The sequence below is a fragment of the Diceros bicornis genome, chromosome 14 (assembly GCF_020826845.1).
Source record: "Diceros bicornis minor isolate mBicDic1 chromosome 14, mDicBic1.mat.cur, whole genome shotgun sequence".
NCBI classification, from domain to species: domain Eukaryota; kingdom Metazoa; phylum Chordata; class Mammalia; order Perissodactyla; family Rhinocerotidae; genus Diceros; species Diceros bicornis.
Window position 1 is genome coordinate 33822459 of NC_080753.1, and position 25268 is coordinate 33847726.

At 42.5% G+C, this 25268-nt stretch overlaps 1 protein-coding gene and 1 long non-coding RNA gene across 2 annotated transcripts; both read left to right on the top strand.

The window, feature by feature from the left end:
- Positions 1 to 1777: 1777 nt before the first annotated feature.
- On the top strand, positions 1778 to 4709 carry LOC131413295 (class I histocompatibility antigen, Gogo-C*0203 alpha chain-like). Its single transcript, XM_058553872.1, has 5 exons — positions 1778 to 1789; positions 2906 to 3051; positions 3458 to 3612; positions 3918 to 4187; positions 4414 to 4709. The coding sequence occupies exons 1-5, from the start codon at positions 1778 to 1780 to the stop codon at positions 4692 to 4694; spliced, it is 864 nt and encodes a 287-aa protein (XP_058409855.1). The 3' UTR covers positions 4695 to 4709.
- Positions 4710 to 5309: 600 nt separating this feature from the next.
- Positions 5310 to 7880, top strand: LOC131413881 (uncharacterized). The gene is made up of 4 exons (XR_009222054.1): positions 5310 to 5568; positions 5698 to 5802; positions 6420 to 6461; positions 6627 to 7880. It is a non-coding gene; the product is annotated as an uncharacterized LOC131413881 (long non-coding RNA).
- Positions 7881 to 25268: the final 17388 nt, after the last annotated feature.

The window sequence follows — 25268 nt, forward strand, 5'->3', positions numbered from 1 at the left end:
TGGCAACGTCATATTTGGTGGATTAATCAGCACTGGCCCCAAAAGACAAAGCAAGCTTTAGGAGCTATAGGGTCAGGCTTAGGTATTCCTGGACAGGCTGAATTTACTTTTACTGAAGAAAGACATTCAGGAGAAAAAAATATTCTAACACAAAAAGATAAATTAGAGGGGCTATTATTTCAAGCAGAAAGTAAAGGATGGAAATCTGCTTGGTCTGATAATTTAGCTCTAATAAAATGGTTAAAACAAACTGAATGTATCATGGCAGAAAATGCCCATACCCAACAATGTGAAAGAGCCTGTACTTTAATTCAACAAGGGCTTTTTAGACATGCTAATTCAAATGGAGTCTGAAGTAGCAATGGGTCAATGGCCTTCTTCGCTCATGGCAGAAGCACAAAATGCACATCTATGGAAGTTATATAGCTCACCTAACTTATGAGAATTTGTGAAAGGATCCTGCAATTCACATAAGTGTTCTATCACAGCTTTAGTGCCTAAACTTACAAGAAGCCACATGTATGAAGTTGTTCAATTGGCAGGAATAGGGATCATTTTAAGTTCTACCAGGGTTCTCCCTTTTGAGGGCAGATAGGCCTTACTATCAAATAATTCCTACTGGACCCCTATATCCGCTCAGATTTGCAAATTCCAGCAAGGTCTGTGGCTATGCCCTGAACAACAATGGAACCCCAAATTTACTACTACTTGGCCTATATCAACCATACCCATACAGAAAGATACATGGAATATGAGTAAAAGAAAATTTTGTTGGGAAGGTTTAAAAAACATCTCTATTCGGCCTACCTGGTGGTGTAGTGGTTAAGTTCGGCATGCTCCACTTCAGTGGCCCAGGTTCGCGGGTTCAGATCTTGAGCGCAGACCTGCACCACTCGTTAAGCTGTTCTGTGGAGGCAACCCACATACAAAACCCACATACAAATTGGCACAGATGTTAGGTCAGGGCCAATCTTCCTCATCGGGGGAAAAAAAAACACCTTCTATCATTCTTTCTTACCTGTACTGTCATCAAAATACTTTTTCTCATAACTTTACTGCGATATGGTATAATACTGGCTTTGCTAGTCAAATAGAACTGCCTAGCTTTAATAAGACTTATACTAATATTCATATTGATGATCAGATGTTTTGTGAAATAGGACTACATCCACCACAAGATGTAATTTCAATGGAATCTAATTGGGCTGAAAAATCATTACAGGTAGCAACTGAAGATCTAATTACTATATTAAACCAATCTGCCAAAATTTATCATAAAGTACACATAACAGTAGATAAAGGAGGCAAAAAAATACTTAAATTAGTACAAAATTACTAAAATACTTGTAGCTGATTCTTTGGTTTCTTCTCTTGTCTCTTTAAATACGTGCCCATTCCACATTGCTTACCTCAAATATTATTGATTGGTTTCTTTTTTTTTTTTTAATTCAATTACATTTTTTTAAATTTTTTGTTTATGGCAGTAACATTGGTTTATAACATAGTATAAATTTCAGGTGTACATCATTACACTTCTATTTCTGCATAGATTACATCATGTTCACCACCCAAATATGATTTGTTTCTTATTATTGCTTTTATATCTGTTCTATAAATGTTATAAACAATGTGATTGCAAAAAGTCACATAAAAGCACACATACAAGGCTTGTGTGACAATTTGACTGAATTGACAATATGTATAACCTATAAAAATACTTCCCCTGTCAGCACATACCTCTATGCTTGTCCACTATATTTGACTATTTCCCCCAAACATGGATGACCAGGCAAGTCAATAAAAATAAAAGCCCAGCTCTGAGGGACATGATAGATCCAGGGCAGGAAGGAACTACTCTGGGTTTGAGGGACAAATATCTTGATCACTAATGCTTTCTATTGAAAGATTATTGATCAAAAGGGGAAAACGATAAAAGAAATTTTCACATTCAAGGTGTGTAGGGAAGCCATCCTGGTTTATACCTGACTTGGCCTGAACTTTATGTGGAAAATAAAAGAAGCCTGAGTTACATTGTGCTGACTTACATTGTATGTCAAACATACATTGTACCTCTGCTTTAAATATTACCCTAAAGTAAAGAATGTACTCTTTGAAGATAGGGATGCATGCCTCCCTCCCTATGATCTCAATTCCTGTACTCCTTTGAAGATAAATTTCTCTTCCCAGATGACAGGGTCATGTTGACCCACTGTGTACCTGCTAATCTGTAACAAAATGTCTCCTTGAAATCTTGAAAGAATGTACCCCTCTCATGCTTGCTGTATGTTCTTTGTTCCGAAATGGTATATAAACTGTGCTGAAAGCCATGCTTCTCTAGAGTACTTTCTTTCTTGGTGAAGGCTGCACTCCTGGGCTATAGTCCTCAGCTTGGCTTGAAGAAAACTCTCTTCTATTCTTTACTATAGATTACTGATTATTTGCATCAACAATACACTCCAAGGGGCTGCCTAAAAACTAACTGCCTCCTTATGTTAATCAATTTAAAAAATGTATCCTGATAAAATATGCACACTGCTTAAATATGAGTAATTCAGAAAAATAGGTAATGCAGGAGCACTGGTGAAGGGCATTTTGAGCAAATTGGTCACCTTCAACTTTGAGGTGATTAACACACAGTAACCAATTGTGCTTCCATATGCTTCTTTGTACTGAGGATATGTGGAGACTCACACAGACACACTCAGGGCTATGGAATGAAGATCATTTTAAAATACAACAACCTGGAGTCACAGATATACTGTCTGGGAAAGTAAAACTTAGGAGATTTGTGGGTCTGATTGCAGTGCTGTTTAGACACTCTTATATACAAAGGGCCAAAATCATTTCTTTTACAGATTAGATTCCTGAAATTCAGGGGGTTTCAAGATTGTGTTACCCACTGTAGCTAATGAACAAAAAGGAACCTGGTCTCTATGAGAACCTCCATCTGGTGTTTTCAGGTGCAACTCCTCCAGGTTTAAAGAGAAAACCCCTGTTCTTCCACCTCCATTCCCAGTGCAAGCTCACTCAGTGGCATCAAGTTCCCTGGGGGTGAGTTTTCTTCTAGAAGAGTCCAGAGGGAGAGGTGAGGGGTCAGAGGCAGGGAGTCCATTTCAAGGAGAGGGATTCCAGTAAGAGGAGGAAAAGGGGCTGAGCCCAACCTGGGGGTCTCTCCCTGGTTTCCTCAGACAACCCCTGGGCCAGGACTCAGGGGGACAGTGTGACAAAGCTCTCGGTGCAGGAGGAGAGGGATCAGGGCAAAGTCCCAAGTTCCTGGAAGTGGCTCTCAGGTCTCAGGCCTGAAGGCGGTGTCTGGGGCAGGGAATCTCAGTGTTGAGTATCCCCATCACCCTGAGTTTCACTTCTCCCTCTCACAACCTGTGTCGGGTCCTCCTGCCTGGAGACTCACGACGCGGCCCCAGTTCTCACTCCCATTGCGTGTCCACTTTTTCTGGAGGAGCCAATCAGTGTCTCCACGGTTCCTGGTTATAAAGTCTTCACCGACCCGCCAGGACTCAGATTATCCTCAGACCCCGAGGATACGAGTCAGGGCGCCCGGAACCTTCCTCCTGCTGCTCTTGGGGGCCCTTGCCCTGATGGAGACCTGGGCTGGTGAGTGCAGGGTCGGGAGCAAACGGCCTCTTTGGTGGGCGGAGTGAAGGGACTGCGCGGCGGGGGCGCAGGCCCCCGGTGGAAGGCGCATCTTTGCGGATCCACGCCCAGACCTCTCCCCCACCTCGGCCCCGCCCCGTCCTGACCCCTCCCTTCTCCCGCCCCCTCCTCCCACTCCAAGTCCCTGCCCTTCTCGTGTAGCCGCCTGTCTTCTGTCTCAGGAGTCCGTCGCCCCCTCCCCTCCTGGCCAGGGACCCACGCCTTGAGGAGGGTCGTGCTGGGTCTCAGCCCCTCCCCGCCCCCAGGCCCCCACTCCCTGAGGTATTTCGGCACCGCCGTGTCCCGGCCCGGCCGCGGGGAGCCCCGCTTCATCGCCGTCGGCTACGTGGACGACACGCAGTTCGTGCGGTTCGACAGCGACGCCGCGAGTCCGAGGGCGGAGCCGCGGGCGCCGTGGGTGGAGCAGGAGGGGCCGGAGTATTGGGAAGAGCAGACGGGGAACCTCAAGGACACCGCCCAGAATTTACGAGTGAACCTGAACACCCTGCGCGGCTACTACAACCAGAGCGAGGCCGGTGAGCGATGCGGGCCCGAGTCCAGGTCACGACCCCCACCCCCACGACCGGGCCGGGGTCTCCCCGAGTCTCCTGGTCCGAGATTCACGTCGAGGCTGCGGGACCCGCCCGACCCCCGACCCGGGAAGAGCCCACGGGGACTTTTACCAGGTTTCATTTCAGTTTAGGCTCAATCACTGGGTGGTGGTCGGGGAGGGGTCGGGAATGACTGCGGGGGCGGGGCCAGGATCTCGCACCCTCCAGTACACGCACGGTTGCTACTTGGGGTCGGTCTGGCGCCTCATCTGCAGGTACAGTCAGTTCGCTTACGACGGCCCTGATTACATCGCCCTGAACGAGGACCTGCGCTCCCGGACCGCGGTGGACATGGCGGCTCGGATCACCTTGAGCAAGTTGGAGGCAACACGTGTATCGGAGCGGCACAGAAACTACCTGGAGGGCAGGTGCATTGAGTGGCTCGTTAGATACCTGGAGAACGGGAAGGAGACGCTGCAGCGTGGGTACTAGGGGGCGCGGGTCGTCCCCGATCACCCCTCGTTGGGCTGAGGGCCTCCTGCAAGGAAAAGAGGACAATGGGATGACATCAGAACATCCCTGTCCGGTGGGTCAGAAGACTAAGTCCATATGGGTTTTCAGATCCATTAGCAGACAGTAACTCCCCCAGAGGGTCAGTCCTCCTCTCAAGGACATTAAGGGATCCAGTCTCTCCAGGGGTGGAAAGGAAAGCCATCCTTGAAATAACTGACAAGCGGTTCGCTTTGATTTTGGCAGCAGCTCTGGGACTCTCTCTCTCTCAGGCCTTGTTCTCTGCCTCACACCCTATGTGTTTGAGGTCTGACTCCATCTGTTCTGAGTCATTCAGCCTCCACCCAGGCCAGGACCAGAAATCTCTTTTCTGTCCATAAAGGACCTGCCTCTTATCTTGGGCTGTCTCAACCTGATTCTAGAACTTTCCAAACAAGACAAGATTATCACAGAAGCCTGTATCCAGGATGGTGTCTAAGTACCTTTCCCAATTGTCCTGTCCATTTTTATGATGGCCACATAAGCGCTGCTTCAGTGGCATAAAACAGATGTAAACTTCCTGAATTTTCTGACCCTTCTTCTCAGACCCGGCAAAGACACGTGACCCACCACCCCATCTGTGACGGTGAGGTCACCCTGAAGTGCTGGGCCCTGGGCTTCTACCCTGTGGACATCACCCTGACCTGGCAGCATCATGAGGACCTGACCCGGGACACAGAGCTTGTGGAGACCAGGCCTGCAGGGGACAGGACCTTCCAGAAGTGGGAGGCAGTGGTGGTACCTTCTGGAGAGGAGCAGAGACACCCTTGCCATGTGTAGCTTGAGGGGCTGCGTGAGCCCATCACCCTGAGATGGGGTAAGGAGGGAGACATGGGCTCAGAGCCTCTTCTCATGGAAAGCAGAAGCCCTTCTGGAGACCTTCAGCAGGGTCATGGCTGAGGCCTGGTGGTCAGGGCCCTCACCTTCTCTTCCCTTCCCTTCCCAGAGCCACCTCTTCTGGCCACCATCCCCATTGAGGGAATTGTTGCTGGACTTTTTTTGGTCATTGTTGTTGCTATAGTTGTAGCTGTGATCTGGAGGAAGTGCTCAGGTAGGGAAGGGAGTTGGGGGATCTGAGTTTTGTTGTCTCGCTAGACGGGTTTCAAGCCCCATGTAGAAGTTTGCTCTGCCTCCTTAATGGGAAATACCATCCACATACATGTGCTTGTCCAGTCTGGTGTCCTATGTGCTAACACTTACTTTTTATTAATGCACATGTAGTAATGAAGGACAGATTTATCGTGTTGATGAATCTGTTTATGGGCACATGATTCCCAACAGTCATAGGTCAGAGGGGAGGGTCCCTGCTGAGGACAGACCTCCAGGAAGCCAGTTGGTCCAGTCCCCACACATGTACTTTCTTCATGTTTCCTGATCCTGCCCTAGGTCTGTAGTCATAGCTCTGGAAACTTCCCTGGGGTCCAGGACTAGGTAGTTCCTTTAGACATCATGGCCCTGCCTCCTCCCTGGCTTCTCACAGGATGTTTTCTTCCAACAGGTGGAAAAGGAGGGAGCTATACTCAGGCTGAGTTTCAGTGGGGTGTTGATCCCTGAGACCCTTGGGATAGTGTAGACAGGAGCCCATGGGGGAGCTCACCCTACCCATAGTTTCTCCTTTAGTATCATCTCCTGTGGGCTCTGACCGCATCCTATTTTGTTCTACCCCAGGCAGTGACAGTGCCCAGGACTCTGGTGTGTCTCTCATGGCAGGTGAGACCCTGTAGGCCTGAAGTGGAAGAGGGCTTGGGGCAGAGGGGCAGAATTGGGTTATGAGGATTCTTTGACTAGGACATTTTGAACATGCAATGAGCTGTTCAAAATGTTATCAGTTGCAGTCACTGACTTAAATTTGTTCATGGTTATTTTCTTCTATAGCATGAGACAGTTGCCTTATGGGGATGCAAGATTTATTCCTGTCCCACCCATCATTGTGACTTCAAGAACCTCTGACTTCTCTTTCTGCAAAAGGCCTCTGAATGTGTCTGCATTCCTATTAGCATAATGTGAGGAGATGGGGAGACTGGTCTCCCCCGCAAACTCCTGCTGACACTGACCTGTGTTCTTTCCCTGATTGACTTTCCTGCTTCAGCAGAGGTAGGCCTGGGCCATCTCCATCCCTGCCTTAGCTTCATGTTGCACTGAGCTGCAACTTCTTACTTTCTTAATGAAATAAGAATCTGGATATAAATTTGCTTTTTCAAATTCTTGCGATGAGGGATTGGTGGGTTAATTAGAGGAAAAGATTCTTAATATTTGGGAGAGAAAATAAATAGAAGACCTGAGAACCTTCCAGAATCTGTGTGTTTGCTGTGCTGCACCTGTGGCAGGTGGGAACAGGAGAAGGCTGTGAGGAACTGAGCATGGTCAGGGCCTGTGCCTAGTCAGTGCTCAGTGCATTGTGGGCTTTGACATGTTCACTCCTTGGCTGGGTCATCTCTCTGCTCCTTTGTCCTTGTCCCTTCAGTAGAACCTTGTCCCACCAGGACCTGTGATCACAGGGACTCAAACATCCCCTGGTCATTGTTATGTCTCTAGGACCATGGGCAATGAGGGCCTTATGTGACGGGGTCAGCTTAGGCTCAGGCCTGGGTCCAGTCCTCCAGCCCCATCTTTTGGGTGTTTGTTGTTTCTTTCTTTCTGTAGAGGATTGGGCCTATTCTTGTTCTTGTGTATGAGTTCATGTATCATTCTCCTCTGGGTGTCCCCTGTCTCTGACCTGTCGTTTGGCCTGTCATTGTCCCCACAAAGCGAGGCAGCCCCTGCACACAGGCGTCTGTGGTATCCAGAGATGAATTTTCAGACTCATACAGCTCTGCCCTCCTCTAGGCCTTTATTGTCATTTCCACCTTTTCCCAAGCTTCTCAAAGGAGCCAGATTCTGGAATTAGTGGAGAGGAGGGTTCCCATAATTTCTCATCCTAAATATGTTCCTGTTGGGATTCTTCTGCTCTGCAGCCTGCCCTGTCTCCTGGCCCTTAGCTTTAGTCATCCTAGTGCTGAATCCAATCGGAACTCACAATTTATAAAGCGGAGTTTACTTGAGATTTATATTTGGTTGGCAACTAGGACCCATAAGTCAGGGATCATTGTTTTCTGAAGAGAGAAATGTAATTGTGTGCCTAGGTGTGCAGGAGGGTTGGTGTGGGAGGGAGAGATGGAGGGAGGGGAAGGAGAGAGCAGCTGTGAGAAGAGTACAGGCAGCATTGATGTCAGTGTGGGTGGAGGTTGTGCTGTAGCTGCTACAGAACAGCGTGTGGGCTGAGGTACATGAATAAAGATGTGCTCTTGTAGAATAAGAAGGTGCTCTACACCGATCATTCATTCACCTGTTACTGGTTGTGTGCTGGATGTATGACATACTATTTTTGCATCTGGGAAACATCATTGAAGTAAAAACAGAAAAATTCCTGCATTTGTGGAGCATATATTATAGTGGGAAGAGACAGACTACATGCTATAAGCATAGTGAATAAGAAAAATGTTTACATTAGAAGGTGGTAAGTGCTATGGAAAAAATGCAGTGGGGAAGGTGATCCAGAGGGTGGGGGTGGGGACAAGGAAGATGGCTGTTTTAATTTGGGTGGTCAGTGTGGGCCTCCCTGGGAAGGTGACCTTTGAGGAAAGATGTGAAGGATATGAGGAATTATCCAGGAGGATGGAAGGGGAACCTCCAGTGCAAATGTGATAGGTTAGGAGTGTGCCTGTGTGTTCTGGGAAGAGTGAGGAGGCCAGTATGGCTGGAGCAGAGAGTAATTGAGATCATATAGAGGTGCAGCCAGACCATGTAGGCCTGGAGGATGTTAGAAGGGCTTTGGCCTCTGCTCTGAGTGAGATGGAGACTTACAAGACAGTTTAGGGCAGGAGAGGGACATGGTATGACTTCTCCTTTAAAAGGATTACTTTCGCTGCTGTGCCGAGAGCAGAATTGGAAGGCAAAGGGTGAGGGAGGCACTAGGGAAGCAGCAGGAGACTAGTGCAGTGTTCCAGGCTGGAGGTGTCCACGGCTTCCACTGGTGTGACTGGTGGAAATAGTGGGAAGTGATTGGATTCTGGATACATTCTGAAGATGGACTTTGCAGCATTTCCTAATGGATTAATCTGGGGAATGAGAAAGAGGAGTCAAGGAAGAAAGACACTCCAGATTTTGGACTGTGTAAGTAGAAAGATGGAGTTCCTATCAGCAGAGGGGGAGAAGACTCTGGAAGGAGCATATTTACAGGAATTCGGTTTAAGAGATAGATGTTGAAGCTGAGATGTCTATGAGGAATACAAGTGAGATAGTTAGATTGGAAGTTGGACAGATGAGTCTGGAGATTAGGTGAAATGTCTGGGCTGTAGAAATAGATTTCGGAGATGACACCATGTAAATGATATTCAAAGCCTTGAGAACTGAGTAGGTCACCAAGGGAGTGAGGCCTATAGAAGAGAAAGCAATAAGGACTGAACCCTGGACCCCCCCAGTGCTAAGGGATCTGATCAGACCACATACTCGGGGCAGACTGCACAGTTCTGGCTCTGCATCTAGAAGGCATGGAGACCAGGGAGTCCCAAACTTTCTTGTGCATAGGAATCCCTTGGACATCTTGTTAAGATTCAGATACTGGAGTAGAGCATGAGATTCTGAAATTATAACAAAGTGCTGATGCTGCTGGTCTTCAGATCACACATTCAGTAGCAAGAACAAAGACCAGGATCCCCACATGGCTGAACATCAGCCTAACCTGTAGGGATTGTTAAATAAAGGATTCTTCAGTCTTGTACCTAATGCTCTGAGATGGCGGGTCTGGGGAGAGACCCGAGCATTTTGTAAGAAGCCCCACAAGCAGTCTTAGTGCTCAGCCAGACTGGGAACCACTGATGCGTGGTTCCAGTGACAGAGAGTGCCCCAAGGGGAGGGGGTCTTGAAAGCATATTTAAAAATGTCTTTTTTCCCTCAGAAAGAAAAGAGAGACCATGCATCATCAGTTATGAGACATGATGTTGGGAGATATATATCGTTCTCTTTACCATAGGCTTTAGTCAGGTGGAAAATTTTAGAAGTGGATCACAGTTCAGCATAATGAAAATCTCTGAATGTTTGCTCTCTGAAACTATTCTCCAGATTGATTTCCTGGAGCAAACAATGGAATCCAAATTTTTTCCTATTTAGACATAAAGTAGTGTATATGTGTATATAGATAGATAGATAATGTTGGGGTCTAATGTTATTTTGGGGAAGACCACAGAACAGGTTTGAGGCTACACAGCTAGGAACAGAATCCACGCTCTCACTGTAGGTCAGGTCCCACATAGGAAACACTGCCCCTGTTGCTGGGCACAGATGTCACTGCTCACACCAAATTGGGCGAAGATATTTGCAAATCATATATATGATAAGGGTTAATATTCAAAACATATAAAGAACTCATACAACTCAACAACTGAAAAAAACCCAATTAAAAAATGGGCAGAGGATCTGAAGAGACATTTTTCCAAAGGAGATAGACAGATGGCCAACAAGCACATGAAAAGATGTTCAACAACACTAATTATTAGGGAAATACAAATCAAAACTACAATGAGATATCACCTCACACCCATCAGAATGGCTATTATTAAAAAGACATGAAATAACAAGTGTTAGAAAAGATATGGAGAAAAGGAAACCCTGATACACTGCTGGTGGGAATGTAAACTAGTGCAACCAATATGGAAAACCATGTGGAGATTTCTCAAAAAATTAAAAGTAGAACTACCATATGATCCACCTATTCCATTTCCGGGTATTTATTCAAAAAACATGAAAACACTAATTCAAAAAGTTATATGCACCCCTATGTTCATTGCCTTATTATTCACAATCACCAAGATTGGAAAATAACCCCAGTGCCCATCAACAGGTAAATAGATAAAGACAATGGAATACTACTCAGCCATGAAAAAGATGAAAACTTACCGTTTGTGACAACATGGCTAGATCTTGAGGGTATTATGCTAAGCAAAATAAATTAAATGTAGTATGCCAAATACCACACAGTTTCACTCATATGCAGAGGATAACAACAACAAGCAAACACATAGATACAGAGAATAGATTGGTGGTTCCAGAGCAGACAGGGGGAAGGCAGAGAACAAAAAGGGTAAAGGAGCACATTTGTATGGTGACAGATGGCAACTAGACTTTTGGTGGTAAACATAATATAGTCTATACAGAAGTAAGAATATAATGATGTGGACCTGAAATGTATATAATGCTATAAACCAATATTACCTCAATAAAAAATAAATAAATAAAAGAAATTACCAAATAGACTCAATTACAAATAGAAAACCAGAACTCTGTGAGGCCGGATAGCATGTGGCTGAGAGCACGACATCTGGGGGCCACTGAGCTGGGTGAGAACGCTGGCCCTGCCACTTACTTGCTATTTGACCTTGGGCATGTTACCTGACTTTTCTGCTTTGGATTCTACAACTCAGTGGATTGTTTTTAGAAGTAAATGTTAAAATTAAGACACTGAACTAGCACTCAAAGATTGTCCTCACTGCACTCAAAAAATTCGTCGCCAGGACCAGATAGCTTTGTGGGCAATTCTTACTGAAATTTAAGGAACAAAGGATTCCTATCTTATACATAAAGTAAAAGAAAACAGAGACTGAAGGAAAGCTACACATCTCATTTTTGAACTGGTAATAACTTTGATTCCCAAACCAAAAGGAATAAAGCAAGAAAAGAGAATTATATGCTGTAGAACCAAACTAAAATGGAGTCTCTTATCTCAGGGACAAAATGGAGGCAGTCAATGCAGGAGCATAAAGGAAACAAGCTAACCTTACAGGAATTTACAGAATCTACAGATTTCTTTTCAGAAATCAGCAGAGAACACCAGTCAATCCCCAAATGCCAAGTCTGTTTAAGACATCACTGGACTTCCTTGTTCCTCTGACTTGCCTCTCCTGATCCAAGTAAGAAAGAAGACCATAGGGCAACCAATCAGCTGAAAAAGCCAAATAACTTTGAAAGCCTTGCAATCAACTCATCTTTCTGCTTTGTTTTACTCAGTATGGAGAGTTTGGTTTTTGATAATGCTAACTTTTCTTATGAACATAGATAGAAAAATCATGATCAAAACATTCATAAACTGCACCGGGTTCACACACATATACATATGTACACACGTTCATACAACCCCATCTCCTTTCTTACAAAAAAATCAGCATACTGCATACACTTAATCCTGGAGATCCCTTCGCATCAGTACAAAGAGATATTTTAATTCCTGTGTACCCCTGCTGCCTTCCATTGTGCGGCTGGACCACAGTGTTCACCAGTCCACTCTCCTGTGAGCTCGAGCTGTTGCCATGGGTGTTGAAGCACTTCCATGTTTTGCCTTTCTGTTCCTCTTTTTTCTTTTTCTTTTTTTTGCTGTATATTTATTTTTCAGTGCAGTTTGAGGGAAGGTAATTGTGTGAGGACAAGAAAGGTTAAAAAATTAGTGTAGACAATGATACAGAAAGCAAAGAAAGAAAAAAAAGAATAACTACTGAGCAAAGGCTGCGTGTGTGTGTGTGTGTGTGTGTGTGTGTGTGGTCAAGGATAAGCAAAGCTGTACATTAGTTAAAGCAGTGAAAATAGCTTTTATTCAGTAGCTATTGACAGAAGGGGAAAAAGTTGAACTACACTCCAATTCGTGCCGAGGTGACTGGGTGTTTTAAAAAGAGAAGAAGGGAGGAGGGAGGAGGGGCTAGGATAGTCAGGGAAGTGAAAACTTGGGGTTTGGTTGGTCAGTGTAAATGCAGGTTGGTCAGTGTAACTGTGATTAGGCCAGCTGTGTCTGCTGCTGTCAGATATCCAAGTTAGGATTCTATCCTCCCACAGAGAATGGCAACCAGAGGCTCTATCCTTCCTGATAACATTTTAAAGGAACGGCTTTCTGGTCTTTGAGAAAAATACTCCAGAGGCTTAGGAGACACAAATACATCTCAAAGAGGCAGAGGAAAGATTTACAATTGTAAGCCTCTTTCTAAATGCTTTAAGAAAGGGGAGTCAAGGGCCTATAAACAGATGTTGTCTAGAATAAATAGTAAATTAAATTCTTTTTGACAGTCCTGTGCTTTTCCAGACTGGGACTTAAAGCAGGGCTAGGTAGTCATGAGGATTAGTGCACATTCTGTCCAAAACATCTATGGAGACATTTGGCCCATACCAAAAGGTCCTTGAAATTTTGTTCTGTCAAAAACATCCATGAGCATATTTGGTCCATGCCAAATTGTCCTTGATATTTGGTCCAGTTGAAAACATCCATATGTAGAAAATGCCCCTGGGTTCAAATAGCCCATAATGTTTATTTACCCTTTTGGTTTACAGGATTAATATATAAAATCCTATTTTATTGGTCCAATAATTGTGTTATGGCTGTATTTCCAATAGTAACCCTTCTTACCTTGGTAGCCTAGCTGGTAATGGCACATGGGTTAGGTAGATGTGTCAGGGCTCCAATCCCACAGAGAGTGGGATTTATATTAACTATGCATAGTGAGAAAAAGTCCTACATTTAAAGAAATGCACAGAAGATGACAAGTCAAGGATGGGATCTCATGACACATGGTATGTTATTATGGCACTGGGGGTTTGGTTGGCTGAATCCTTCAATAATGGCAGCCTTTGGAAGGAGGAGCTTACTCAAACTGCTATGTTAAATAACAGCAACTGCATTGACACAACACTTTACAGAGTGTCTTCCTTGTTCGAGAGGAGTGAGAATGGGTGTGGCACTCCTACCATGTAGAGGTTGGGTGTAATAGCTGCCCTGAGGGAGATACCAGGCATCTAACTAACTTTTCTACAATTATCTCATTGCCCAGGGTTAATGGTCAATGTTTCCCTTGAGTCAATGTCCTATAGAGGTAACATTGAGGTAGACCACAAGAAGCTCTGCCTCTATTTGAAGAGGTCTTAATGGGTGTGACTCTCACATTTAAATGCCAATCAACATTGACCACCAAGCCCTTGGCTGGTGCCTACCTACTGGCTGATCCAGCCTACCAAATCTGGTGTTGAGTCCATAAGACATTAGTAAAGTTTCCCCTAGCAGTAGATCAGCAATTATTAGTTAGACAGCTACAAAAGAAAAAAAAGTAACCTTTCTTCTGTTGCTTGGCAATATGACATCTTTATTTGAAAATTCTCAGTGGAATATGGCAGAAATAGTATACTCACAAAAGGAAAAGCCAATGCTATATTATAATAGTTTTTGTTACCATTACCATTCTTTTAACAAAGATAGGAGTAAAAGGCATTGGTGCTGTGAAGAGAGGAGAATCTACAATGCCCAATGTACAACCAGTCAGGATTGGAATAACATCACAATCATTCAAGATGGGACGGGAAAACATCAGCACAACATTGGTGTTGAAGGGGAAGTAAGGAAAACCATGAATAGGTTAAAATAACATGCAGGAGAAGAACCAAATGCAACACCATTGCAGGTACTTCAAAGACTTTTCATGATATTCATGATGAAGAGATTCATTTAATGCTACCAGAAAGGAACTCATTAAAGAGGCAAGTAAATAGAATTCAAAACAGATACCAACTTCCAGACCCAACTTCATTGCATGGAATGGAAATTCCAGAGGAGTATACAGTGACCAGACACGGAGAACCATTTCTTGTATGGTGTGCTCAAGATGGTGAAAGAATTCTTATTTATGACAGTATTCCATATTAAGTGACAGTACCACATTCTTTAGTCATGGCACCTTCAAGATGACACCAACACAGTTCACCCAGTTATTTACTGTGCATGGTGTAATATTGGGTTATACTATGCCATTGATTTATGTACTAACAATGAAAAGGTGAGAAGACACAGATATATATATATATATGAGAAAGTACTTGCATTTGCACAGGGAAGAAATCTTTACACTAACCCTTCCTTGTGTATGATAGATTTTGAGATTGCAAATATGAATGTGATTTGACTATTCCTACCAAATGCACAAGTAAAAGGATGCTTGTTCCACTTTTCACCATCACTGTGGTGAAAATATCTTCTTTCAGTCTAATATGTGAGTATAGGACAACAGAAAGTAAACCTGTAAGTGTGCATACATGTTGTTTGGACTTCCATTTGTGCCTTTGGAAGATGAAAATGAAACTTTTGAGCACATTGTGGAGAATGCAGAAGAAAATTTAGATGACCTAATTGATTATGTTGAGAGAGTGGATGTCCATGGAAGGTGTGGCAGAGACAGAAGATCAGAAGCTCCAAGATATCCACCGGAAACTTGGAATGTTTATACGTTAGTACTAAACATCAATCACAGGACGAACAATGCAGCAGAAGGCTGGTATAGCAAATTTCAAAAGCTGATGATAGCGCATTATTCTTTTTGTTGTTGTTGTTGCTGAGGAAGACTGGCCCTGGGCTAACATCCGTGCCCATCTTCCTCTATTTTATATGGGACACCACCACAGCGTGGCTTGCCAAGCAGTGGGTCAGTGTGCACCCGGGATCTGAACCGGAGAACCCCCGGCCACCGCAGCGGAGCACGGGCACTTAACTGCTTGCGCCACCAGGCCAGCCCCGATAGTGCATTATTTTTTAATCTGAAGATTTAGTGAAGTGTTAAAAGATGAACAGCAAAGCAATAAACAAGTTATTACCCAGGTTCTTGGTGGTCACACTCAAATATGGGTGCCAACTTCACAACAGTACTGACAAAATCAAATTCATATAACTAAAATTGTTAACAGATACAACAAATATAAAGCCAATAATCAGGTTGGTACATACTTTAGAGCAATTGCTCATTGACTTAAGAGTAATCCTGCTGAACTTCATGACAAAGAATAAGAATAAATGTGAAATCCAAAATTCATCATCAGTTACAATAAAAATAATGTAAGATTTTAATAAAGTTAAATGTTTGTATTATTTAACAAATCATGAACCAAATGTCTCCATGGATGTTTTGGACAGGATCAAATATAAAGGACTGTTTGGCATGAACCAAATATCTCCATGGATATTTTGGACAGGACCAAATGTCCTGCTAGAAGTCATAGTAAAGTTTGGTGAAATTTCTTGGTGCAGAGATTTGAGTGGAGTGTTCATGCCAAGTGTTTTTACAGTTCTTAGTGTGCTTGTGTGTGAGTGTGTGTGATAAAAGCAATTGAAAAGGAAGGGAGAATAAACTATATCACAGTCTCTTTGTGGCTACCTTGTTCTACTCTCTATATAATATTAGCAATATGATATTAGCAAATAATGAAAGATAAAGTCTTGAATCATTTGCATTTTATGGAAAATTGTTACACATCAGAAAAACAGTGGGGAGATATTGGGGACACATTTCCCAGAAAACATAACTACTATTAAGATTATTTTTCCTACTTCAGCAAGTGCAAGAAAATATCAGTACATTAAGTTTTATGAAAGTCTTTATATATTTATTTTCAAGTTTCTCGTTATTACTTAAATAAACTTGTTTTCATTGCTCTATCTTTCTATTGGTAAAAGTTGTCTGTGAGTCTTGCATTGGTATAAAATGCACTATAATTTTTACCATTAGGAAAATTTTATTTTATTTATATGTTTCACTTAAGGTCAGGATGTCCAAAAATGAATTAAAGTCATTAAATGAGGAATAGTTTCCTATGCACTTGGATCTCTTTCTGGACTCACTGTTCTGTTCCACTGATTTATCTATTCATGCACAGGTGCCACACTGTTTTAATGACAGGGAGTATATAAAATGTTTTAATTTTTGGTGAGGCTAGACACCTCTCTCCCCAATATGTTTTTCTTTTCAGGGATTTCCTGATTATTCTTATTTATTTCTTTTTAATATGAACTTTATAATAAACTTGTCTAGCTTGAGAAAAATAATTTGTTGGTATTTTTGTTAGAATATGTTAAATTTACAAATTGACCCTGCAAGACAGCTTTATAACTTGTCTTCCTATCCAAGAAGGCTGTATGTCCTTCCATTTGTTTATATCTACTCTTGTAAATGTCAGGTGTGTTTTATTAAAGTTTTCTTCACATACAATTTGCACACTTCCTAAGAATTTTTTTCATTTTTTATAACATTTTGTTGCTTCTTTATACACGCAGTCATATCTTCAAAAAATTTTAACTCGTCATTGTTCATGTGAACAAAGGCAATTGATTACTATTTGGTAATTTGCATACTACTAATTTGATAAATTTTCCTAGTATAAGTAGCTTTCCAACATTTCTCTTGTGAATGTTAGTATTAAATCATATCATCTACAAATAAGGATAGTATTAGCCCTTTCTTTCCCATTCCTTTGTCATTCATTGCTTGTCACTTTCTAATGGCATTGACTAGTGTCTTCCAAATAAAGTAACATGATAGTGGAAATAGTGAGTTCCTTCTCTTGTTCCTAACTTAGCACATATGCATTCATCATTTCTCAAATAAAGTCAAATGACAGATGGTATGATCATCAATTACAGTGTGCGCTAAGTGGGGGTTCCCCCTACACCAGGAGCAGCTCGATTCTGACACTACATCAGATTCCACAAGTGAAGGGCTCAGTTCCACAAGACTGCCCTCTACTTCAAATGCCAATCACAAGCCCAGGTTGTTACCTGTGCTTCTGACTGACTGGCTACAGACAGGAGGTTCCCAGCACTCTCTCCTTGGGTTCCATTAATTAGCTAGAGTGGCTCATAGAACTCAGGAAACCTTTTTACTCACTAGATTGATAGTTTATTCCAAAGGATATTAAAGGATACAAATCTGTTCACTATTTGAATTTATTTTTGATAAAAAATGACTGAAAAAAGATAAATTATTTAAAGGATAAGAATCAACAGCCCGATGAAGAGATACATAGGGCGAATTCTCAAACAAAGGAACTTCTGTCTTCATGGTGCCCTCTATGGTGACACATGGAAGAGTTTTGGTTTCCCAACCTGGAAGTTCTCCATCAGAACTTCCTCCCTTTGGATTTTTATGGAGGCTTCATTCTATAGGCACGATTGATTAAGTCATTGGGCATTGGTGATTGATTCAACCTCCAGCCCTTCTTCCCACCCCTCTACCTATGGTGGGTCCCCTGGCAACAAGGCCCCATCCTTAGGTGCTTTCCAAAAGTCACCTCATTTACATAAACCCAGTTGTGGTGGAAAGGGGCTTTTATGAATGATGTTATGTATGATGAAATGAAAACACTCATTTCATCTTTATAGTTCTGAAGCCATTCAGGAACTGAAGACAAGAGATCAAATATTATAACAAAAGATGATCCGATGGCTCTTTTCCCTCAGGAAATCTCAAAAGTTTTGCGAAATGTGAGCCAGGAACCATGGCTGAAGACAAAATATATATGAGAAATATAATTTGGTCATCTGAATGACCAAATATATATATTTCTTGTAAATCACAATATTGTACTGACTTTTTGGTTGAAGTTGTGTGTGTGTTTATATTAGGAATAGTGTTTTTAAACTCAGAGAGAATTGTTGAAATTCATCAAATAGTATTTCAGCATCTATGGAAAATATAATTTTTCACTTGATTTACTACTAATAAATTATGTTAATGGATTTATCTAATAGTGAATTATACTTGCCTTCCTGAAATAAACTCCATTAGGTCAAAATGATCTATTTATTTAAATTGTGCAGTTTGCTTTACTTTGCTAATATTTATTTATTTTTTAATTTTTAAATTTTTTTTTCTTGCAGTAACATTGGTTTGTAACATTGTATAAGTTTCAGGCGTACATGATTATACTTCTATTTCTACATTGTTACATCAAGTTCACCACCCAAATACTAATCACAATCCATCACCACACACATGTGCCTAGTCATCCCTTTCACCCCCCTCCCCCACTACCTGTCCTCTGGTAACCACCACTCCAGTTGCTACTATTTATTAGAGATGTTTGCACTCACATTCATAAGGGAAATTATTCTGTAGTTATCTCTTTGTTCAATCTTCCTTATTTTACTATTAAGATTATTCTCATTGAGTAAAATGAATTTGAAAGTTTCCTTATTTTTCTATGCTTTGGAATAATTTAGTTAGCATTGGGATTGTCTTATCCTTAAATGTTGGAAGAATACCATGTATTCTGTATTAGATCTGTATCCATTGGATCTAATGGATCTATTGGATCTAATGGATCTGTAACCACAGGCCCATTAGAGCCAATTTGAACAGACCCCATCTCTTATCAACAGAGTGATTAAGAATTGTCTTTCAGAAAATTTGCGAAGTCGTGTAGACAGAGCATGTGTAAAAGAAGAAATCTTGACCTGAAATGACTGCAGAACCAAAGATTCTCCCCGCTACAGAACCAAAGGACCAAGACATGAGTGGAACTTAAAACTCTGACTCTCATCAGAGGCAAAGGGTCCATCACTCAGGAAGATCCAGTGTTAAAATTCCTTCTCCACCTTCTCATAAATATTTAAAACCTTACCATAAATATTTATAACCTTATCATAAATGCTTGAAGCCCACCAATCAAAACCTGTCCTGCTAGTGTTTCTGCATGCCAGCCTCTTCTCCCTAACATCTTAAATTTTGCCCCAAATCCTGATCAGGGAGACAGATCAGAAGGCACACACCCCCTGTCTCGCTGCAGGTTGATCTTGCAGAATAAAGCTAATTTCTTTTCCCACAAGTTGATGCCATAATTAATTGTTTTTTTTTTTAATGCACATTGGGTAGGAGAACCCCATTTTTGTGCAGTAACAAATTTTGGCAACCACAAAGAGACTGCCTACCTGAGGCTCTGGAGCCCCTGGTGAGGTGTGCAGTCTTTTCATTGACCCTAAGCAGCCACCTAGACAATTTTGTTTAGAGGTTTGACTGATCAGATTTCTGTTTCCCGCTGCAGTGCTCTAGGCCACAAGGTTGTTTTTTTTTTTTTCTTTTAAGAAAAGAAACAGCTCCAGGATATGATGTCTTTTGGGTAAATGACCTCCTTAAAATGTGCCTGGGCCTAAAAATTATCTAATATCTCAACAGGACTATTGGTTAGAGTCCCCACTGGGGAGATTTTTGCTGGTTTAAAGTCCCAAGGCTAGACTTGTGAGTCCATGGGAGATGACATAAAAGAGTTACAGCCACCGGGGCACTCAAAGGATCAGGCTAGAGGCGTGAATTCTGGGCTAGAGTCCTATAATACTAGATTTCTGTGTCTGTTCATATTTGTTTATGACTGTGTTCTTTGTTAAAACTGGCTGCTTGGGGACTGAATTTCTTGGCGACTGTAACAAACTCTTTTTTCAGATTAATCTTATGTGAGTCTTCTGACTCCAAAGAAGAGAGGTACTGTTCCCTCCGGTCCTTTGGGACATTCCCAGGTGACTGGGGATTTCACAGATGTGTCGGAGCACCTGCCAATGATGTGCAACGTCCTCATAGGGACCCTCTTCTGAAGAACATATCTTATTGGGCCCCCATTATTCATGGTGAGGCAGTCAGCAGTGGCAGCTTGTCTGAGGCTCAATCGCCTGAACTTGTGGGTGCCAGAACACGTAAGGGAAAATCTGACCCCTTTGTTATTCTTGGGGTAGCTGGTCCCATAAGCACACTATCAGACCTTAAATACCTTTCTCTAGAAAGACCTTGTTTGTTGGGCCACCTTGATAAAAGCATGCCTAAAATGGGAAATAAAAATGGTATATCAGAATGTAGCCCACTAGGATACATTCTTCAAAATTGGGCAATGTTCAGTTATAAGCCCATGAAGAAAAAGAAAATGATTTTCTTTTATAATACAAGCAGGCCCCAATACTCACTGGTGTCAGATGAGGTATGGCCCCAGAGTGGGTCTCTGAACTATATTAGCATATTGCAATTAGACCTATTCTGTAAAAGAGAAAAGAAATGGGATGAGATCCCTTTTGCACAGTCTTTTATGTCTTCATGTCAAAATAAGAATTTGGAAAAAAGATGTAAGATCATGATTCAAAGGGAGGATTCACAGAAAAAAACCTATTCTCCCAGAATTAAAGTCAGATGATGACCTTGTTTTCCACATTTGCCGTCTCCTACAGCACATCTTCTGTATGCTGGAGGTGCAGTTGGAGATGACCAGGAAGGGCATAATGACCTCCCTGAAGGTGCTGGCTTGGCTTTATACCCCTCTTTACTTAATAGTCAGACAGGAATGGCATCCCACCCTCATACCCACCAGGGTACTCAATTCAGCACAGGGAATGCTCCACACCAGGCAGGGCAATTCCCACTAAGACAAGACCCTGCAGGGGGGCGGCCTGGTGGCACAGCGGTTAAGCGCCTGCGCACTCAGGTTTGGCAGCCCGGGGTTTGCAGGTTCAGATCCCAGGCACGCACCAATGCACTGCTTGTCAAGCCATGCTGTGGTGGCATCCCATGTAAAGTAGCAGAGGATGGGCACGGGTATTAGCCCAGAACCAATCTTCCTCAGCAAAAAGAGGAGGATTAGCAACAGATGTTAGCTCAGGGCTAATCTTCCTCACAAAAAATAAAAACTAAAAAAAGACAAGTCCCTGCAGGTCTCAATGACCAAGGCCAACCCAGAGGATTTTTGTATGTGCATACTCCCTTTTCAACTTTGGATTTATTCAATTGGAAAAGCAACATACCTACTTATTGAGATGATCCCCAAAAGATGGGAAATTTACTTATGTCCATCTTTGCTACTCATGACCCCAGTTGGGCCAACATTCAGGCCTTTATGAACACCTTCCTCACCCTAGAAGAGTGTAGAACAGTACTAAACAAAGCACATCAGGAGGCCGAGAGACTCCATGAGTTACAACCTAGCACCTGGGTGCTACTTTATCTGCTATACATAAATATGCTTCTAGCCAGTTAATGTTTCCTACTGACATTCCCCTGCATTGCATAAGCTCAGAAGATTGGGTCCTCCTCAAGAATTGGAAAAGTCAACACTCTGAGGACCAAATGCAACCTAAATGGAATGGACCCTATGAAGTCCTTCTGGTTATGCATTTTTCAGTAAAATTAAAGAGAGTTAAACCTTGGATACACCACTCACGGGTAAAAATAGCCAGGACCTCCCCTCATCCCCTTTGTAACTCTCAAACAGGTAACACCCTTCACAGACAACAGGAAAAAGAAGGACTGAATCATCCAAACCATGGTGGCCACAGATGTCTATGGCTGACATTTTTCCCTGAGAGTATTCCTGTGAACCTCTAACTAATCTTAAGTTACTTTTCAGAAAAAGCAACAAAAACTGAGGAAATTCTTGGATCTCCAGGTACCAGGCTGAGTGGGTTTCACCTCCCTTTCTGACACCCAACTTCAACTGGCCAATACAAATATCTCCAAGCCAAGATGAGAAGACAGCATCTGTTGTAGACAGTTGTCCCAAGGCTCCGGACTAGGCCTATATTCCTAACTTTATATCTCCTCATTTAAATCCTCTTAATATTTAAACCCTACATAATTGCTATAATCATTAATTTCTAGATTGCCTTACTTTTTTACCTATCCCAATACCTTATTCCCCCCCAATTCTGTAAGATAGATTAGAACTTGATTACAAAACCCCTTTGATTAATCACAAAAATGCCGTTTAAGATTTTCCTGATACTATAATTTGTTTTCCAATCCACATCTGAATGGGCCTCTGATGGCAATGTTTTTTTTATAATGGGCACGTTCCTTTGCTACACACAAAAATCATTCCAGTTGTTGGATATGTGGCCAACTTCCCCCTTCTAGTACATCTGGGTTATCTTGGGTTTCTCCCTTACAAGGTACAGATTGGAAAGTTTTAAACCAATTTGTTATGATGGAAAGATCTAGTGTTCATAGTACAACAGTTATTAATAACTATGATCCTGAAATGTGGCCAATAGCCTGTACTGTTAATGATACAGGGTACAGCTACTCTTTCTCTCTTGCTCAGACCACACAATTATCCCAACAACTTACAAGTAAACAAAATAAGAAAGATATTACTGTGAGAATTATGGGAGGTTTTACACAAACTTGGGATGGATATGTTTGGCTTACTCCTACTCATGGATGTTTAAATGCACCAGTATCCTTATGTTGGAAACAAAGAAATCATCCCAAACAAAATTTACCAGACTGCACTCAAAATATGAGATGGATACCCCCAATTCATGTAAAAATACTATCGTGTTTAAAGAAAGTGATTGGTTTGAAACAGACTGGTCTTGACAGTCAGGCATTTACAGGGTGTCTCCTAATGGAACTCAGTGGTTATGTGGAACAAACCTCTGGCCTTGGCTACCATCCAAATGGCTAGGATGCTGCACCCTGGGTTTCCCTTGGATGCAAGGAAGGATTTGCCCTGAGCTAACATCCATTGCCAATCTTCCTCTCCTTAAGGCCAGATGGGCTCATTCAGTGCTCCACTGGTATGACCAGCTTGCAACTATATTTGTTCCTTCCTTGGGGCCAGAGGATGTCATATCACGTATAGAAGCTCTGACTAAATTAATGATAGTCAAGCAGGAATAGCCTTGTTAAATACTGAAGTATCTTTAATGAGGAAGGCTGTCCTTCAAAACAGAATGGGCTTAGATGTTCTAACAGCCTCTCAAAGAGGTACATGTGCAATTATTCAAACTGAATGCTGTGTCTATATACCTGATGAATCTTCCAATGTGTCATCCCTATTAAAGCACGTGAGAAAGCATGTGAATTCCTTGAGTGATCCTACACCCAGTCTTGATTTATTTGGTTGGCTTCCCTTAAATATTGGTTCCTTTTTGTGATCTGGATTACAATTTCTATTTCTGTTACTCCTTGGAATTCTTGTATTAGTCATAGTATTCAAATTTATTACTGTTTTCTTTACTCAGTGTTGTGAGACTTGTTTGTAAGCCAAAGTAACGAAGGCTAAACAACTTGAGATGGTCGATCAATTTTATGACTGGATAAATTTCCCTTTCTGATAAAGACTTTTTCTGATAAAGCTTAAGAACTTATTTTAAAACTAGTCTTTTCTATAACTGTAAACAATGTAAGCATTAAGAGTCATAAAAAGCACGTGTACAATATTTTCACAACAATCTAAAATTAATTTAAAAACATGTGAAAAACTTCCTCTGTTAATATATATATATCTATGCTTGTCCACTATTTCCCTCAATGTGGATAACTAGGCAAATCACTGGGATAAATGCCTAGCGCTGAGGGACTTGATGGACCCAGGCAGACAGCAACCACCCTGGTGGTGAGGGATGGTATTTTGATCATCAAAGCTTTCTATCAAGAGATTATCAGGGCCGGCCCCGTGGCTTAGAGGTTAAGTGCACGTGCTCCGCTACTGGCGGCCCGGGTTCAGATCCCAGGCGCGCACCGACACACCGCTTGTCCGGCCATGCTGAGGCCGTGTCCCACATGCAGCAACTAGAAGGATGTGCAACTGTGACATACAACTATCTATTGGGCCTTTGGGGGGAAAAAAAGGAGGAGGATTGGCAATAGATGTTAGCTCAGAGCCGGTCTTCCTCAGCAAAAAGAGGAGGATTAGCATGGATGTTAGCTCAGGGCTGATCTTCCTCACACACACACAAAAAAGAGTTTATCAAACAAAAAGGGGGAAAATGATAAATAAATGGAAAGCAATAGGATATATTAGAATATATGTGGGAGCCATTTGGTTTAAAATTAATTTGGCTTGCCTACATAGGTGAGGCATGTGGGACCTCTGCATCAGAGCAAGTGGGTCCACTTTGGTGGGACAGGGCATGTGCATGGGTCAGGACTCCAGTGATGAGGTGTGTGGGCCTGCAGGCAATGGGGCTTGTCAGCTGCAGCAGACTTGTGCCACTGGCCTTCTCAAACAGCAACATAGGGGATCTGCCCTACCTTCCAGTGCTTGAAACAATTGTGTGCTACCATGCCTAGGGACAGCTCCAAGCAGCTGCAATCCTAAGAGAGCTGACAATAGCCTTGCAGGCCAAAGGCCTATAGCAATTCTGAGCCCCTGAGCCCAGCAAACAGCCACATGGGGGCCTGACTCACTTAATAGCAAAACAGCAGCAGATGTGTGCTATTAGACCTTGCAGCCAGCTGTGCTGGGGCCGACCTTGACCCAATAAAATGACTGTAGCAGCTGCACACAGCTGATCCTTACAACCAGCTGGCCCAGGGGTCACCCTAGCCTACCTGTGCACCTACAGCAAGAGCAACTCCAGCACAACAGAAGGGCACACACAGACCACACAGGGGACACTCCAGGAACATTTGGAACTGGTGATGAGAGGGAAGCACATTGCTGGGTCTCATCATGTATCTTTTATATAAGGCCACATATCCAAGATTGGGAGATGTAGCTGATCTACCTAATCATAGATACAAGCACAGAGAAATAGGCAAAATGAGGAGACAAAGGAATATGTTCCAAATAAGGGAACAGGACAAATCCTCAGAAAAATAACTAAATGAAATAGAGATAAATGATCTACCTGATAAAGACCACAAACTAATAGTCATAGGATGCTTACTGATCTTGGGAAAATAATAGATAAACAGTGAGAATTTCAACAAA